Source organism: Anser brachyrhynchus, assembly GCF_964034855.1.
Source record: "Anser brachyrhynchus genome assembly, chromosome: 3".
Classification (NCBI taxonomy): domain Eukaryota; kingdom Metazoa; phylum Chordata; class Aves; order Anseriformes; family Anatidae; genus Anser; species Anser brachyrhynchus.
The window spans coordinates 104,581,444-104,601,707 of NC_137696.1; the positions used below are offsets into that span (position 1 = coordinate 104,581,444).

General features: G+C 37.9%; 1 protein-coding gene across 1 annotated transcript in view; it reads right to left on the minus strand.

Moving 5' to 3' along the window:
* DLGAP2 (DLG associated protein 2) overlaps positions 1-20,264 on the minus strand; it is a 463,115-nt gene that overhangs the window by 107,926 nt on the left and 334,925 nt on the right. Inside the window, exon 4 of the mRNA XM_080588601.1 lies at positions 136-201. Coding sequence (XP_080444727.1) covers positions 136-201 — 66 coding nt within the window. The remainder of the gene's footprint in view (positions 1-135; positions 202-20,264) is intronic.

The following is a 20,264-nucleotide window of genomic DNA, read 5'->3' on the forward strand; positions in this document are numbered from 1 at the left end:
GTGCCATGCTCGCTGTGGGCTTTGTGGCTGGAGGAAGGCTGTGCCACAGAGTAGCCTCCTGCCTCCTCACCCCCACGGCTGCACCCAGCCTTGGGGTACAAGCAGTACAAGTGACCTGAGAGACGAGATCTGTACCTAGCTCCTCCTCTGGCGTCCCTGGAAAACTGAAGCCCGACTTGAGCAGATCGCCACCCTCTTCTTCTGAAAAGACAGAAACAAAGTAGCTATTTAATAATTCTGATATTTCTGTTTATCCAGACATAAACTCGCCGCTGGTTTTGACATCCCAATGATACCTCTTACCATTCAGTGTCTCCGATACTGTGATGCTGTTGGGGTGCTATTAGCTGCGGTATTTAATCTTTTTTTGCCACTTGTTCTAGCGGTTTTTGAACTTTAAAATTTTGCCAGATTTTTTTCCCATTATTAATTGTTCTTTTCAGCTTTGCTTAGTCACATTAAGTTCTGTTTCTTTTTAACCTTTTTTAACCTTTTATTTTTTTTCTTTATAAAATGTATTTATTTCAGGAAGAATCATTGTAAGTCCTCCAGTTGTACCTTTAGTACTTCCCAGCTCTGATGACAATAATGCCACTCTTGATTCTCAAGCCTCTTTCTCTACTTTTTATTCACCACCTTTTTGATTCTGCATTTTTTTTTCTCCTATCAGTAACATTTACTTTTGTGCCACAGGCAAATTCTGTAATTTTCGAAGAGTGACTCAAGCCCAGACAATATGTCTGTGCTGTATGAATGCCGTGAGGTGCACAGAAATCCACTAAATGGCCTGAGTGCAGCTCTTAGCTACCCTGCCTATACAGCTTTCAGAATTGCAGCCTGTTGCCTCTGCCTTTCACTCACATCATGCTAGCATACAAATTAATTTGGATCTAAATCTTCTATTTCTAACATGGAGCTATAACAGAGTCAGTAACACTTAGGTTACAAGAATGGCTTGAGAATATATAGATTAGGATGCAAAATATCACAGTAATATGTTTCATGTATGCACACAAAAACACATTTTTTATTTATCATTTTTCAGTGCTTTTGCCCCAGTATTCATATTTACCAGTGTTTTAGCCAAATGGAAGTAGTTTCATATAATTCATATGGCCTTCTGCTATACTCTTTCTTTCTGTCTGTGCTACAAGCACAAATACCTCAGAGCAGTGAAAGAATGAAGTACTCCATAGTCCACCACTACATGTTCAACCAGCAATTCCTCAAAGAAAGGCAAAATCACATATCACAGAACATGGTTTTGCCGTGCACGACTGAGGACTGATGACTTCTAAGTAACTCACAGGCAGATATCCCTGCAAATTTAAACCAACTCAAACTTTTCTAAAGAATACCTCAATCTCTGTATCAGACTTTTTATTTATTTATTTATTTTATTTTTGTTTGCTTGTTTGTGTGGTTTGGTTTGGCTTACAGGACAAACCGTTTTGCCCGGTTTATTTTGTTTGGTTTGGTTTGGCTTACAGGACACACCATTTTGCCTGGTTTATTGCTCCATTTGACAAATACATGCATTTTGTATATTTCTTGGTCTCGGTTGCACTTTTTATTTATATTATGATTTCTTGGCAATTATGTCACTGAAAGCAAAATGACTGAATATACTCATGTAGACACTCAAAATATTGTTCCTGGTTTAGACAGTTCCTGAGGTTAAGAATATACAATAGATACCAATGGGAAATATAGCATAGATAATGCATAGAAAACAAGTCCTGAGGATGTTAAGAAAGTTGATAAAGCTGATCTGTCAAACAAACATCTTGTTTATAAACTCACTTGTTAAATAAACTCACTCTGCTAGAATACAGCCTACTAGAGATCTCGTTAAGTGATGGATAAAAAGTCATACACAATTTAAAAAATGACTGGCATATGGATTCAAATTAAATTTCAATTTGAGAGGTAATGGACAACTCTAATTAAATAAAAGCACAAATTAGGCAGTTTCCATGGAGACTTTGCTCATGTGATTTGGCTATATTGTATAACTCATATGCTTATCCTCTAATTTGGCTGCACAGGACTAACGAATCAAATGAAAGTTATAACAAAAAAATATTCGGAAGGATCCTTTACATTCATGTAAGTAACTTAATCTTACTTATAACTTCACAATAAACTGTGATTGTTTACATTGAAACAATAGTTTTGTATTTTTGAAAAAGAATCTATTGATTCATTCCAAAATTATACAATGTATTCAGAAACACTTACAGAATGATCTAAAAATAAATAAATAAAATAAATAAAAAATAAATAAAAAAATAAAATGCATAACATTATTTCTCCTGTGCCAGAGGTCAGCATTATTCTCACAAACAGTGTTCAAAACTAGACTAAAATTTCAGGGATGGTCTAAGCTAGAGTAGATATTTATGGGTTTGATATGTTTGAGAAAAAGACACAATTTCATTTTCAAAATGAAAGATAAAGGCCACGCAACTGGATCCATAACTCAGATTCTGACTTTGCTGTAAGACTCCTGTGTAAATTTGGACAATTCAGTTATTATTTCTGCCTCAGTTATCCTGTAGAATTAAGCTTATAATTTGTTTCTTTTTGATAGCTATCCTGTATGAACACATTTGTTAGTGTCAGTGAATCTGTTGTCTAAAAAGCCTATAGGGAACATAAAAAAGTTAGAACTTCCATTCTGCAAAAAAGCAGTATTCTGTTTTGTAGAGGGTCAATCATAAATGTTTCAAAGGAACTTAGAATTCCCCTGTGATATACTGAGATTTATGAATCTGCATGACGGATATGAGTAGCTCTTAGTGATTAGTTTACTTCCTAAACATGAGGAGTTCTTATTTCTTTATACTTTATGACTATACCTATTCACATCACTAATTCATTGTTTAGACTGTCTTTTCAAAAGGCTACTGTCAGTGCCTTCAGCCCTTGAAGAGATTCAGTTTTTGTATTCTGCACTTATGAAGCATAAATTAATCTCAGTGGCTCTTGCAGTATTATAAAGACAATCTTTGTGTGAGGTTGAACTGTACTTCAAAGTCATATTATTCCTTCAGTAACAGACATACATAGTCTTTGTTTGTTCAGCTTACTTTTTTTTTTTTTTTTTCTCCCTAAGAATTACCATTTTTATTACGGACCATAGAAATGAAAAGCCTATCTTTCACTCATGAGCACTGCAGTAACCTTCATATCTCATGGCAATGAAGCAAGGCATATCATCACAGAATTCTCATGCATGCTAAAATTCAAGTGTCATAAAATGCATGTATTCATTTTATGTCATTCACCTCCTCTGCCTCATAGATCAATAGTATTTCAGCTTGCCAATTGGTCAAGATGGTTCTGCTGGTGGAAAGTTTTACACCACTGGATATGCGTAAAAATGATGGTCTTATGGAGTATTTTGACTGGCAATGAATTGCAAAGAAAGATGAGATTACTAAAATAGGATGATTTACAATTTAAGGTTTCAAACAATGTGAAGAACATATAGCCACTAGGCAAGGGCCACAATTACTAGCTAAAATCCTTTCTACATGTACAAATGGCTGCACCACAGACTGGTCTGAATAGAAAGCAAAAACTTGTGTCTGAAATTGAAAATGAAAAATAGTGGGAAATGTCTTCACTCTCAACAGGGCTCAAAATAGTAACAAAAATGATAGGATTTAAAAATATAGAGATATCTGCTTCTGTGAAAGCTGGATGTATAGTAAAATGATGTTGTGATCTGCCTAAAGAAGAGAGCACACACTGTCGTTTACATTTAATATCTCTTTTTCTTTCTGAAAAACTTGATGGATTTGTCATGCATTCCAGTGCAACACTGCACAGATGACACTTGAGACTGCGATAGGAAGCTTTCACAGCTGCAGTTCTCCAGATTTAAGCTTCAAAATATCAGGAGACATTGCTGAGCTGGAACCAGCCTGACAGATCCAGACTGCTTATTCAACCCTGAGGCTACTACAACTACAGTGGGAAATGAAATGGGCCAGTGCTTGCAATCAGCTTTTTTCCTCAGAAAAGGCTGGATGTCTGTTTGGAAAGTGCCTCAGCTCCAGCTTTTCCTCACCCTGCTGAAAAGACACTGCCTCGGAAACGTTCATTGACACGGGCCAAAGGAGCAAAAGAGTGCGCCGTGGTGGGGATGACTGTGTGCCATTGCTCAGGCAGTGCAGGGTGTTTCTGATGAGTGATCAAGCACAGAGTTAGCCTTAGGTTCTTCTATCTGCTTCTCTGTGTCTAGAGATTAGGTTGCAGTACAATGTAAGTCCAAAATAAAACTGCTGAAGGGCACAGAATTACACCCATGTAAGACCTGGGTAAAGGAGATGCAGCTGATCTCTTGCGGTCAAGTTTTCATTGTGCCTGAACTGCACTTGGTACTGGACTGTGAGTCAGTAGGATATTATGTCGGGGAAGTGAAATTTCTGTATGAGCTAACAGAGGTATTGTCTCTTCTACCCCGTTCTCTTCTGTTTGCGTGTGGTCTAAGTGAGCATTTTGACAGGCCCTGCACAGAAGCCATCTGCCATCGCTTCTTTTTCTCGGCTTGATAATCACCTTATCCATCCACCAAATTTTATCATCTCAGTTTTAACCTTTCGATCTGTTCTCTGAACCTGACATATCAGTTAAAATTTGCTTTTTTCACCTTCCAACTCTTGTACCAAGATATGCTTCTATCTTGGCCCTCATTTCTTATGCATTCATTCTGCCCTTAAAAACAGGCATGCTGTTTCCATCTCCAGAACATACTTCTTCCATAATCCATCCATCCACAAAATAGGCCCCAGTATCAAGAGACTTGCTGTTCACATAGTTTAGAAGGCCCACATCAGCAAGACTTATAATCAATTAACTGTCTTCTCCATCACAATATGAGAGCAAGACAGAACAACAACTGCTATTGAATTTCTCAGTTTATTGGATTTCAGTTTATTTGTTATTGGCCTTCTCTGGACCTCCCACTGATCTTTTTCTCTCTCTCTCTTTTTTTTTTTTTTTTTCAGCCTGTAAGCTCGCTATCTTAGCTGTTCTTTTTATTATTATTATTATTATTATTATTTTATATAGCACCTGGCATATTAACTCTGACAATGGATGAAAGAAAATGTCTGGATTAAAAAGCAGGTGCAACTTCATTTGATCACATAATAACCAAGCATAAAATGTGTCCAGAGTATGAATAGAGGACTCTCACCATATCACTCTATGATCAGAGAAAACCAAATCACATCCTCCAGACTAGAGATACCTGGATACCTAGAAAAGAAACCTCGTGTATCTCAAAGTCCAGTAGCCTGCTATCCAATTAAAGCATTTCTTGTCGCTGTCCTTTGACCCTAACCAAAGATATCCCCAATCTGCTAAAGGGTATGTATTACTGAGAACTGTCATTATTCTCATCCTGACCTAAGTGAAATGACCAAATGCCTGCATGCCCGCGTATTGTTATGCAGCCCCTACCTGGGAGATAACTAATTGGCTCAGCTTGGACCTTCCCCAGGTAGCCAAAGTCCTTTGTGGCAAACTTTTTCTAGCCCAGACTCCAAGGGTTCACATCCAAACAATTCTACAACATCTATACAGTATATTAAGCATGGGGAAGGCCCGTTCTCTGGCCACCAAGCTAACGGGCATGGTCATGTCATATCTTCTATAAGAGGCTGGCTCCATCCAAACTGTGTTGGGAATGGTCCCTTGCCCATGCAAACTTCCCAGTAAAGCCTGGGAATTGTTTGAGAGATTGCAAATTAGTTGGCCAAGGACAAAACGAAGGCAGGGGCTCCTCTCTAACAAACATTGTAAATAATCAAATTCCTGTTTGTTGGGACTTTGTCCTGGCTACATTTAATTGACTATTACAGATGTAGTCCAGGTGGCAGTATTATCAAATAGTAGAATACTCTTGTCATTATTTTTGATAGCATGCTGATAAGGAGCAAATACACAGAAGCATAGCAGAGCTAGGTAAATTCTGATTCAAGTAAAAATTAAAGATGATATTAGGCAGTTTAAGATTATTGTGATTTCCTTTGCAAGAGGCCTGTGTGAAAACATTAACAGTAAAAAGAAGTCATTGTTTAAGTAAGTTGCTTTCATTTTTCTCATCACAGCCTCTTTTTTTGGTTATTTCTATTTTTTCTTACACACACATAAAAGTGTCCCTGATAGATCCAGCAGAGATCCATTTATCCCAGAAGCTGGTTCCAGCACTGGTCCAAAGTGGATGTCAGAGAAAACAGCGTAAGAGCAGGACAAATATGTAGATTGCCTAGAAAACCTTTCCAACTGCCTGAAATCAGCACTTAAGGGACTTCCTGAGATGTAAGTTTAATCTAGATCATCGTTTTTAATAGCTACCAATGGATCTATCCTCTATGGATTCATCTAATCTTCTCTGAGCCCATTTATACTGATAGCCTCTACCGCATCCTGTGCCAATGCACCTCACAATTTAATTATGCGTTATTTGAAAAAGAATTTCCTTTTTGTTTGTTTATCAGGATGCCCGATAACTTAATTAAGTGCCCCTAGTCCTTCTGTGATGGAAAATAATGGATCATTGATTCCTATTCACTTTGTCTATATCATTTATAATTGTGTAGACATCTGTCATATCCCTGCCTCAGCTATCTCTTTTCCAAACTGAGGAATGTATCTGTTTAGTATTTTATCATTGTGAAGCCATTCTAAATCTTTCATCATCCTTCTCACTCTTCTCTGTTCATTTTTGTTGCTCTGCTATGTCATTTTCAGACACAGCAGCCAGAAATGTAATTGGCTTTACAGTATGTATTTTTCCAGTCGTGAGAGGTAGTTCTTTGCTTTTTAAAATTTTATTTATTATTTTATTTTAATTTTTTTCTTAATATTTTCCTCTGCCCATTTCATAACTCAGAGAATTCATTATTCATATTAAGTTGTGCCCAAGAGAGACAATTTGTTTGGCTTTCCAAACACAAACACATTTCTCTTATATATTACTCTAATAAATATTGAAGAATCCTGGCATTTTACTTAGCTTGGGTTACTAACAAGACTGCTCAAACCCAACAATCAGTCCTCCCCCGCCGCCTCCAGAAGAGCAGGACTGAGGAATTCCTGGTGTCTTGCTTTCATTGAATCTGTCCTCTTTTATGTAACACAGTGCCAGAGAGCAGGACTGTGAAACCAGGATTCGGATGTCAGAGAAAGTAGCCAGGCACACAGCCTATTAAATCAAGGAGGGGAAGCTGGCAGTGTCCCTGATGTCCTATCTCTAAAAAAGCGTAAAATGAAATATATTGCAGGGAATCACAGAAACTGCCAGGGGTCATCTCGGTCTTGGCAGCACCAGCTCCCACCCTCTGGCTTTTGGCAGCTGAAAATTATCCACAAAACCTGTGTTGCCTTAGCAATATTGTGGTGATCACCCTGAAAGGTTTTGGTTCCCCACAGCAGCCTTTTCTGAGCTTGCCAGCATCCTTTAGCTCCTTGGAAGGAGCTTTCTGAGCTGCCTTACCCCTTTTTACCCTGGAGATCTGCAGGTTCCTCTCCCTCTTCCCTGCCCATCTCCAAACAATAAATGCAAAAAGGTGTAGGATGATGCTGTAGAGTATTAGGTTCATTTTTCAGTCATGCTGGAATTTAAATGATTAATTCAGTTAAATAACTGTATCTCTCCTTATCAAAATTTACAAATGTCTTCAAGCAAAGAGAGAGAGACAGGGATAACATATTGTGTTCCGACACAGTTCTCTATGATCATGCACTTCAAACAGCCTAGGAAATTCCTAAAGCCCTTTCCTCCCTGATTTTGCACAGCTGAAAGGCTGTGTCATGTTCCTGAATGAGCCATTTACCTTTTACTGCTTTTCAGGATCTGTGAGAGAAATCCCAAATCTTATATATTATAAAGTGAGAACATTAAAGAATATATTATCTAATTATTGTGAATAAAAACCCTTAATCCCAAGCCCAAGACTTCTAGATATCTCAGGAAAAAAAAAAAAAAAAATCTCTAGCTCTTCTTGCCTGCAGTTCTTGAGAATCCACCCTTTTTTACATGCATTTGTCTTCCACCTACAGTGACAGCTCTTGGAAAGACTTGCAGCAGCCTCCACAGTGGACATTTGAGGAGGTCCAAGAAGTCTTTCCTGGGCCTTCACAGGGAGTAAATAGAAAATGGAGGTCAGGAGCACAGTTTTCATGATTTTGCCAGCTCTTAAGGCTTCACTGTGGTGTCAGACAGGTAAGGGGACGACTGAGTTTATTAAAATGCCTGAAGAAATTGTATGAAAACATACTTAAAAGAGACCAAAGGGAGGAATAATACCAGGACAAAGTGTAGGACATGGTTCAGTAGTTAGAGAGGAGTGTACAAGTCACATAACTTGGCTTATACCTCTCCTAGCAGTATGCAAAAAAATGTCCCTGGATTTTCCTGGTTTGCAATAAGAAAATACAGGATATTTTTAGTAGTGGACAGATGTAGGTACTTAATGAACTTCTTTCTATCATCTGCATATGCATAGAAAATACAACAGGCATTTAGAAAGAAAACACTGTAGATGCAACAATTAGTCTTTTAAATGTATTTCAAATGCTTTCTGATGAAAAGCATTTCTTTAAGACTCTCCTTAAAAATGACTGAGATCTCTAATGCAAAACTATGTTCGTCAGAGCACATTTTCTACGACCTTTCCACTTTCAGGTTAAACCTAGAGAAACAGTATGCTCATACCACGTTTATTTGACTACTTGGTAAAAACCACAGTCAGATATACAACAATTGTTACTAGCTGGTCTTGGTGTCGTGTTTTTACAGGTTTGTTTTACGGTAGGGGAAAATGTCTGAGCACTGTCCCTGTCTTCCAAATGTTCAATAAATAAGATCTTTCAACATTAGAGACCAGTGCATTCATTACACTGACCTGGGATATATGACAAGTCAGAGTGGTCACCGGTTTACCAACGTGGGCGACATTTAGCATGAAAAACCTGTGACCCTGCTGGGACGTGAAGGCATAGTCAGCACTTCCACTGGAGACTGAAATTAGCTGTCAGTAGCTGCAGCTGTGAAAACCCTCAGCAAGGCCTTTTGACATTGGGTGATGAAGCTCTATATTACCAGAGATGGAATGAGTATGGGTCTTCCTCTATGTGAAAGGTTGAAAGGGGAGCAGAGGGAGGGCTCAAATATATTTATTCCTATATTCATTCCTACACAAACCAATTTTAGTGAGGACTTCTGTGAATACATAAGTGCTGGGGTGGTATGATTGACAGCTCATGGTTTTTTATTTAGTAAATATGATTACATAAACTGTAATATGCAGCTTCTTTTGGCAATTTAAGGAGATACAGAATGCCAGTATCTTTTGAAAGAGCTGTTTTTTCCTCTTAAAAATAGCAATAACCAAAACAAGGTTACTTCCTAGAAAGCACCACAGGTCTGGAGCAACTGTAGCAGGCAAAGACTGACAGATAGGGATTTGTTGTCCTATGTTTTCATTGTCCCGTGGATATTACTAAAGTTATGATCAGCAGCTCAGATTCATCCCCCAGACTTACTATCTTCTCTTAGTGTTTGGTCTTCATTTCTACCCCTTCACCCCCCAGTACTCTTGTAACACAAGTCTTGCTCTCTCATCTGCTTCCTTTCATGTTTCCCCTTTTAACCAGCTCCATTTTTCCATCTCCCATATCTCTGTTTTCTTTTCTTTTTTTTTTTTCCCCACCTCCTTCAGAGGTCTGCTTTGCTTTTTTCTTTTTTCCTTTTAATACTTCCCCACCATTCTTTTTCTTTCTTTTCTATTTTTCCTGATCTCTCTTATTTACCTTCCAATTTCAGCTGCAATACTGTTGAAGTGCAAGTAATATGTCACTTGTTAAAGCTCACCTGAATATCATGTTCATGCATGCATGCTCCCAACTGTTTGCTCTACTCTAGTTATTTGTATCTCAGGGTCTTTAACATAGAACTGCAAATACTTAGAAACAGCAGAGAAAATGTTTCCCCTTCCCATAGCAATTTTCAAAAGAAAATTAAAAAATCCCAACTTAGAATCAACTTAAAATTAATAAATTTTTAAAGTTAAAGTCTCAGATGAAAGCAACTTCTGTATTTTTGAAATAACTACATGTAGTTTTGACATTTTTCATGAGGTACAGGGTATCAGAAGCAACACAGATTCAAGTTGGAAAAAAACTGAACTTTTAAAAACATCAAAACAGGGAGTTTTGACAACTGAAAATCTTTTTTTTTTTTTTCCCCTTCATTTTCAGTTGTAGAAGGGATTTGTTTGGAACTGACCCATAAACCAGCTTCAGGGAGGTTGCACTTTATAACGAAAAGGCTTCTGCCGGGTTCCTCATGGTGAGCTTTCTCACTAATGCACTTGTTTAGCACTCCGCACAGTGGGTGCAAGCCTCCTCAGGTCCTCACTGGTTGCCCTAGAAACTGTGTACTATATAGGAAGTATTTCTGTGATCACTTAGCATACACAGACACACTGATATTTTGCGCTTACAGCCCAGAAGGCCAACTGCATCCTGGGCTGCACCAACAGAGGAGTGGCCAGCAGGTTGAGAGAGGTGATTGCCCCCTCTGCTCTGCCCTTGTGAGGCCCCACCTGGAGTGCTGCATCCAGGTCTGGGGTCCCCAGCACAAGAAGGATGTGGGGCTGTTAGAGAGGGTCCAGAGGAGGGCCACAATGATTATCAAGGGGCTGGAGTGCTTCTTCTATGAAGAAAGGCTGAGAGAGCCGGGGCTGTTTAGCCTGATAAAGAGAAGGCTCCGAGGGTGACCTTGTTGCAGATTTTCATGTCTGCATTTGTATTTGAAGCTGTTATACTTGTGGGGGGGAAACCAAAATTTTTTCCACATTTACATGCTGCTAGTCCTACTTCAGTTATGCATACAAAATAGGTTCAAGACCTTGCTAATATAAGAATTTCTGATGAAGACCATGCAAGACCCTCTACCCATGCAGAGCCAAAGTTCCTGGCATTATGTACATTCCTGGGCTCTTCCACTCCCTATATCTGTAATAGACCAAAGGTACTTTCGACAGATGTCGGTGTGGCCCTTTAATGCCCTGGTAACAATGCATGGTCAGGAATATGTCCAGCTTGTTCTCTGGAGAAGCTTACACAGCTGACAAACTCAAGAAAATAATTGTTCAGTGATATAGGCTTAAACACTTGATCAAATTCTGACTGTTTAATGTATTTCGGTATATCAGGTCATATCTGGTGTACCTATCCACCTGCCTGTAAAGTAAGTCAAATTCATTAAGCTGTATCATGGCAGTAAAAGTAGCTGGAATTAGCTCGTATTTGCTAGTAGTACAATGGTGTAAACAAGTTCACTTACAAAGGCTTGGGAGACACAAGATCCCTTGCTCAGCTCCAGCAACCCTATGGCGTGGCAGGGCCCTCACTTCAATCTGGTAATCATAGGCACAAAATATATGGGAAAATAGTACATTGTCAAATTTATAGTTACATTTTGGACAGTATTGTTACCTTAACATGGTATCGTTGAATTGCAGTCTTGCTTTAAATCTGTTTAGGACACCCATTTTTTGCTGGGATGTTACATATAGTAGCAGTACATGGGCAGTATTTGAGCCGGGGCTGCGTTTAAGGGACGCCTGTTCCAGGGAAGAAGAAAGGCTTGTCCTAGAGTCTTCAAGCTCACATTACAAAAGGAAAACAAATAATTGCTGTTGGGCCCATTTTACTTCATGTCTTTGTTTATTCAAAGCCATAAATAGGGCCACCAGAAAGGTCAGGGAGCTGCAAATGGAAAACTGAGAGTTTCATTTCTGGTGCATTGCTCAAATCAAGCCCAGGCTGGTAGTGACAAAGTCATTGGCTGAAAATGAATTAGCAAACTCTGTCAATTCCCACAGGAGACATGTCCATCACTAAAAAACTTTCACCTCCTCTTTGTTGTCTCAGAATGAAAGGGCAAGGGGAATAAAATAACCTGTCAGCTCCCCATGTTCTCGCCCCATCAGAGTCAAGTCACATCAGCAAGACGGTATTGGGAATCTTGCCTCCACATACCCATTATTCACCCATGTAATTGGATATGGTTCCTAGGCTGTCATTCTGGTATCTGTTAAGGACATTTGAGAGTGCTTCAGAAAGCAAAACTGTATTTGTTCTGCAGAAATCCATGAGTAAGACCTCCACATTTTTAGCAAATTTGGTCTCCCAGTAATGGGATTTCAAATGGGTTTAAATTTGTATTTAATTTCTGCTCTTTCAGGACAATGGCAGTGATTAGTAGTAATGTTTGACTTCCAGTTCCAATTTTTTTTATGCAGCTGTAGTGCCGTCTGAATTTGACTGCTGCTTTAATGATTACTAATGACTTTATTTTGAAAGTAATACAACTTTTTGTATTCATTCTCTGGACTGTAAGCAAAAAGCCAAATTGAGTTGAATTATGCAGTCTTTTCATACAAGACCTTCAGTTGGATAAACTTTATTTGGAGTCAGACCAAAGGAAAATGCCAAAGCCACTGAAAGTACACCATGTATTTAAACATAAGAAGAAGAACACGACTGTGTGAAAGAAGCAGCTAAAACTAAATACAGCACAATCACATCATCCTGATAAACAGAATATACCAATGACTTTACAACCATCAGTTTCTAACACTGAAGGTGTTTCTTGGGTTAAACTTGAGTAGTGGATCCATTGTTCTTAAACACAGAATAATCTCCCATAGGACATCAGTTCATATGATCAGAGCTATGCTCTGTGCTGTACACACAATTTCAGTTTCTTATTCAAAATATAGCATGCCTTATTGTATACATCCCGTCTTCTTGGATTTCCTGAATAATTTTTAACATGACTTATTCCTTGAGGGAATAATTCCCTTTTTGCTATTCTTAGAAAATACCAACACTTTGAGACCTGATTTATTTATTTATTTTTTTTTTCAGGAATGCATCAATTTTTGATGAAGGTTTCCTATCCAGTCAAAGAGAGAAGGAAATCTGCCTCAGAAGAACTTGCTAATTTTGATACTGGTTCAAATTCAGAGAAGCAGCTGTCAGCTGTTAGTTTATCAGAGTCAGGTCTGGGGCTAGAAAGCAAGTCCCCCACACTTTGATCAAGTGTTTAAATATCTTTATTGTCTGCCCTTGAGTTTTCCTTAGTTTCTTCTGTTGGAGATATTTGAATTAATTTAAATGAGTAAATATTCAGTAAGACATAGGGTGGTAGATACAGCATGCCAAAAATCAAGTAAAGCTAAGAAAATTTTAAAAAGCAGAAGATGGCATTTGGGTTTCCCATACTGTCACCACTGGCCATATCCCTCTTCTGCTTGTTATTAAAAGCAAAACAAAATGAAACAAAACAAAAGAAATAAAAAATGATGAAAAGTTTCAGTGTGTACTGGGTGCATCTGGCTGGGATGAAGCTAACTTCGTTCATGCCAATCCACAGGGTGCTGTGGTTTGCATTTGTGGCTAATAGAGGGTTGGTATCTCACCAGTGTTTTGCCTGTTCCTGCATGGTGCTTGCACTGTGCCAAGTCTTTCTCTTTTTCCCCTTGTGGAAGGGGACACAGCCAGGACTGATGACCCAAACAGACCAAAGATATGTTCTACATCATATGATATCATATTTGGCAATAAAAGCTCAGGAGAAGAAGGAAATGGGGACATTGGTCATGGTATTTCTCTTCCCAAGCAACCATTATGGGTGCTGAGTCCTTGCTTTCCAGAGAGTGGCTGGACACCTGCTTGCCAATGGGACATAGTAAATGAACTCCTCATCTTGCTTTGCTTGCACCTGCAGCTTTTGCTTTACATATTGAACTTTGATTATGTCGATCCCCGAGTGTGCTCGCCTTCCTTCCTGGGAGTGAGCAAGTAACTGTGTGGGTGTTTGGCTGCTGCCTGGGCTCAACCCACCCCACGGTGTTGTTGCAATTCTGAAAACCTGCAATCACAACAAGTCCTGTGATAGTGGAAAACTGCTTTCTCTTCAGACCAGTGCAAAGCAAATGTTCAGTCCTTCACATAAGACCAGTAGCCGTCTGAATATCCTTTGCTTTTATTTTGCATTACCACTATTTGCATCACACAAATGCACAAATATGAGGGTATATTTTACAGTTCACTCTATAAAATGTAGGGAGAAGGGGTCTTTTCTCCAGAGACCTTTATCCAAAGTTTCCAGATTTATGGATAAATGGGGAACATATCTTGGTTGAATGATTTCACTGGTACAAAGGGACACTAAATTTTACTCTACAATTCATTTTTTTTTCCACAAGTTTACTGCATCATATAGGCAGTGAAGGCAAGACCTCCTATGTCATCAAGTTCATTTCTGTAGTTTTCCATCTCCCATATGCGATTAACTGTTTTAGTCCATCTCTTTCAGCTCTCTGTTCTGACACACATGCACACACTTGCTCAGTATCATATGTCTTTCTATTAAGAATGATTACAACACATGCAACTATAATCTGGTTAGAAATCAACAGTTGCTAAGCAATAGCAACTCAGGCTTTAGCCACCAAGAACATACAAAGGGTCCCTAGCAAAACCTTCAATGAACCCTAAATAGCCACAGCTGTATTACCATCAGTACTGGAGTTAACTACATCAACCAATCTGCAAAACTAATCAACAGAAATCACACTTCATTGCAATATAAATATGTCCAGGGATAATACTGTCCAGGACAGCTTGACAGGGCTTGTTTTGCCACACCGGTGTTCTAGATAGGTGGGGCAGACCCAGAAGCCTCTCAAATTTCTCCAAGTGTTTTGATTTGTTTGTTTTTTTCACGTAGCAACACCTCTCTTCTTCCCAAAATGCCAATTAAAATGTATAAATAACAAGTAAAACTCCAGTAAAAGAACTCACAGGCATAGAATTATCACGATATCTGCAAGTTATGACTCGGTCTGCATATTATAGTAATTTCTCCCTGTATTTGCTTATCTTGGGTTTATGGATTATAGGTACTAGTCTTCCAAATCTGAAACATCCTTATAGTTGTGCCTTGGTCAGCTCATGGTCTCCCGATGTTACAATGACAGACTTAATGCATAAGGAATAATAGGACCAATTTGTACTAGACATTCTACTAGTACTTGCTAGTAGTAGAAAAATTATTAGTACTGACAATAGTGCATGAAGAAAGTGCACAATTTGGGACAGCAAGGCTCTGAAATGAAGGTTAGGGCAGCCTGATGTAGCATAGAAACACTACAACTGTAGAATTTTTCACCCTGGTCTTTTTTATGAAAACTTATAACTTCAGGGCAGGGCTGAACAACAGCATTAGAAAAATCAATACAAGCAACAAAGAAGCAAGCACTTGGGTGCAATAAGTAGGAAATTAACTCTTGCATAGACAAAGATTCATGTAACTGGAAAGTAAACATTTTGATGATATACATGTTAGATTTCTAGAAACTAACTCACTAACTTACCATTAATACTAAGTAAATGGACGTGTAAATCAAATGGCAATGTAGGACTGCAGTGTCAATTTGTATTGAATTCAAGGGCCATAATTAATTGGCATATATATTTCCATTTACATGAATTTGGCCTCCCCTGGAGATATACCTAAGCTTAAATAGAACATGTATAAGAATGAATAAAAGTATTTTATTTTTTTTTTTTTTATATTTAAATCTGTAGTTTGTGGAAAGTACTGCAGACTTTTTGTTTTGCTTTTTTATTATGTAGTATTTTATTATAAACTATCTCAGGGACTCTTTCACAAGAAGCCACTGATGCTTCCCTTGTTTGTTTCCACTTTTCTTCCCCTACTACAAATTTGACCATAATTAGGAGAAATAACATACATCTATGGGAAAGAAAACATCTGACTGAAAAATAAAACTTTCTTACATTGTAATTCTACAGATTATGAGACATATATTTTCCAGGTATAGTGGGAGGCATCTACTGCCTGCTTGACAAATGCAAAGTGTAAAAATAGTATAATAAGCATAAGCATCACATTTAGAATTGTTCCTATCTGAAATGTTTAAGACATCCCTCTGTAAAGTATATGTAAGATGCTGCTTAAGAGCCTTTGCCACAACTACTACAAATCCACAACTACATCATATAAGTGTTTTTTTCTTTGTTTTTTCTTTGTTTTTTTTTAAGCCAAGAACATATTTCTACTATTTTTGGTAATTCACTTGAAGAAGTCTCATGTTTTGTTCAATCTTCTGCACTTTCCTTGGCAATGAGGTCAAAAAATAGGGGGCTAACCTCTCAGAAGATAATTGGTAGGGTCTTTCATCATCTAATTACATGTCCAACTTCCTTTTGTTGCTGGCATTTCACTGAATGCACCACTTACTTCACTGGCTTCCTTAGATTTTTTTAAACATGTAATCAGGCATTGGAATGGGTTGCCCAGGGAGGTGGTGTTGTCACTATCCCTGGGAGTGTTCAAGGAAAGGTTGGACCTGGTGCTTAGGGACATGGTTTAGTGGGTGACATTTGTAGTAGGGTGATGGTTGGACCAGATGATCTTGAAGGTCTCTTCCAACCTTAATGGTTCTATGATTCTATGATTTTTTTCTTATGGCTCCAAATTCTTCTTGGTGTCTCCTTTTTGAAGTTAACTTTCTTCTCAAAACTTGCTCACAACTCACCTCTACATGAAATAATAGTCCTTATAATAGCCTTGCTTGTCTCAAACTCGACTTTTCTCAGTATTTCAAACCTATCCATTATCTGCTGAGAAAAACAACAGGCATTCTTACTTTGTACTTATGCCGTGCCTTAATTAATTTCCTCATTAAACTGTAAGTAATTAACGTTCCCTGGCATTTAAACTGCATTTTTTATATCAGTGATTATTTATCTAAAGATGTTCAAGATTTTCTCATAAACTATCAACACTGTTGTTTGTTTCTTCCCATTAATCTCACATAAATTTTATCATTCTGAGTCTCCCATAACATGAGGTATCAATATACCCCAAAAGCCAGCACACTTATTACAGCTGTTGGCCATGCATATGCCACTGGTGAGAAAATGTTAGCACCAGCAAAGTTAAATGGAATATTATTTTGTCTGGATTAGTTGGAATGGGTTAAAGGCCAACATTTGTCCAAGAACTATTTTAAAAGTATAGCATATAAGGTGAAAGACAGTTCATGAACGGATGAGAAAGACTAAAAGGTTCATACTGATTAAGAGCTTGGATAAAGCCAAGCCTTCATGTCAAAACCCAGAAGGAATCTGGCTAACATCAGCAATTTCTGGCTCCTGTTCACTGGAGTCAAAATGTTTTGTGGTGATGTTTTGGTCCTGACAGAACTCGGGAGGGGAAACAAATTAATTCTCTCTTGAATTCCTCCCTCTGCAGCCCAGAGAGCCACCAGGTGGCATCTGAAGCTTTGAGACTGGCTCGCAATGGGAACTACCCAATCTCTTAGAATTCTTCCATCTGAAGAATTTAAATCTGTGGGGAAGGGGGGTTTACATTGATTTAGAATTAAATGCAATTTCAAAATCCTCCATGAATAGATCCCTAGGTCTACTTACAGTGTTTACTTATTGAAAAAAATAGACTGTGTTTGGAAAAAAAAAAAAAGAAAGAAAAAAAAAAAGAAAAAAAAGGCCCTCCTGGGAAAGGAAAAAAAATAGAAGAGCTTTTCTGAAAAGAAATTGAAAAATATTCCTAGAAATAGAAGGCAGAGGGCAATGCAGAATTCAAATAAGGATGTCTTTTAGAAGGAAATGGTATAAGTCCAATGACTCAAGACGTTTTAAATGATTGTTCTTTAGACATTAACCAGCAGAATTTGAATACTGATGATAACTCAGTGCTTGACTGAGACATCAGTTTACCTCTTTAGTCTGTATAATAATAAGCCTGTACCATAGCAAGATGTACAGGTGTCCATCTCCTCTCATGGAGTCAAAAAGTAAATGCAAATGGACAGTCAGGTGTCTAAGACATATATGTAACTGAATCCAGACTGATATAAAGAACAGAGGATCTTATTTATGTGTCCCATTTTATTTGTCTGGATGACTACTTAAAGACAATATATTACCCTCTCCCTTTAATTATTAAAAGCCCACCTGAAGACAATAGCAAAGACTTCCCAACTCAATACTCAGTTAAGCATTTTAAGGTAAAAAAGTAACTTTTAAAAAACTTACAGAAAAGCTTATTTATATTTTAATCAGTTTCAAGTAACTTTTAGTATCAATGTTCTAATACGTATATAAAATAACATTTCTGGCCAAACTGAACCTGTCATTGTTTACTCTTGACAATGACTTCTGCTTGATGAATTAATATGAATTGATTTGCATTTTGCATCTGTGTGGGTTACAAAGTTGCAGTAGGCAGTGTTATCACCTGCTTTTTGATTTTTTTTTTTTTTTTTTTTGCTTTTAATCATTAGCAAGAAAAATAGAATTTAATTTACTACATGGCTGGAGTCCTGAAACTTTTCTCTCCAGATATGCCAACTTTTGTATTTCTCCAGGCAAAGCCAACCTTGTGAGAAAGGCAAAGCAAAGCAAAGCAAAGCAAAACAAAACAAAAGAAAGCTTTCAAAAACTTAAAAACTTTGCTTAAACTGTATTCCAAGTAACTAAGTCAACGGAAAAATATACTTTGGGGATAATATTCTGCATTAGCAATGACTCACCAGACAAACAATAGATCTTTTCTATTCTAGATCTCAAACTATGTTCCAGAGTATCCTCAATCTGAGTCACTATCTATTTGGGGCCTATTCCTGCTATAATAAAATGTTAATATTTACATGCAACTTGCCAGCACTGTGCATCAAAGTTAAAAACTAAGTGAGATGAAATGTTGTCAGCTCATCTTTCTTTTCCATTTCCTCATTTTGTACTCTTTTCCCCCTGCTATTCTGGCATTCCTCTTGATGATTCGTACAGGTTCCACTACACTAAAACAGCTGCAACTTGCTTTTTCTTTTTTTCTTTTCTTTTTGCTTTCTGAACATCATGCTGTTTGCACTGCATGCCATCACTTCTCACTCTGGGTCTTCTATTTGGAGAGTGATGTGTTTGTAACGGGGAGCTGATTTTCCACATTTATAGGGTGCTCAGTGCAAAAGGAATCAGATGCAAGGCTTGGAGTGTTACCTCTCTGCAGATAACAACAAGAAGGACAAGGAGAACTACAAAGTCCTAAAGATAAAAAAGATTAATTGTGCTTTGTAAGGTATAGAAATATGTGAAGGGAAATCCAAGAGAGGGAGTACACTGCTGTAGAAGAGAATCTCTTCCTTCATGCTGAGGTTTTCTTTCATTTCTAGAAACAAATACAAGATGATGATAATGACCAAAATGCAAGGGAAGGACAGACAGGAGTCAAAAAAAGCACTGACCGCAAGTCTGAAATGATAACAAATATGAAGGCTTAACTTATTTATGTCTGAGCAACTGGAAAGCTGCAAAAAAACAATCAAACAAACACCAAAAACAAACACATTTTGCAGGGTTTGGGCAGACAATCAGCTGGCAAAATGGGGTCCAGGAAAGTTTTAACTTTTATCAAGTAGGAATGGGTGGAAGATTCCCACAATATTTTTTAAGAGATCACCTCTGGATAAGGAATCAGAAAGCTGAAGAAGCTAGATAACCCTTCACTGTCCAGAGAATTTACTTCCACAGAACTGCTGTTGGGCATGCAAGAAAGGCACATCTGCAAGCATGAGGAATTTATGAAAAGAAAAACAGTAAGTAGGAAATGTGAAGCATGGCTCTTGGAGGTGAATTACAATGGAGTTGAGGGGATGAATGGCAGTAGGACACAGTTTGATGGACTAAATGAAGAACCTGCATGGCAAGGTTAAGGAATGAAGCAATATTTTTGCCTTAGCTATTCACTGAAAATCTGTGCTGTCCTTTCTGCTGCTAGACCACACTGGAAAAAGTGACCTTTCAGTATCTTTTTCCCAAAACTTTGTGTGATAAATATTTCATTTTAACATGCAAAACTGAGTTCAATATCCTATTCTCAATTTTCAAGAGACAGGTTAGTACCACTGCTCATGCTTTCCAGCGCATGTTGAGGCTCTCATGCTCTGGTCTTTCAAAGGGAGATGAATTAAAATTTACAACTGCAGTTAACTTTCTGGGGAAATAAAAAAAAAAAAAAAAAGCAAGCTAAAGGAATGGAGAAGTGGCAGCATCTGGGCAAATGAATGAAAGCTGTGAATCAGGAACTCATGGTTCCTAATTACTGTTTTTGCTGCTGGTTT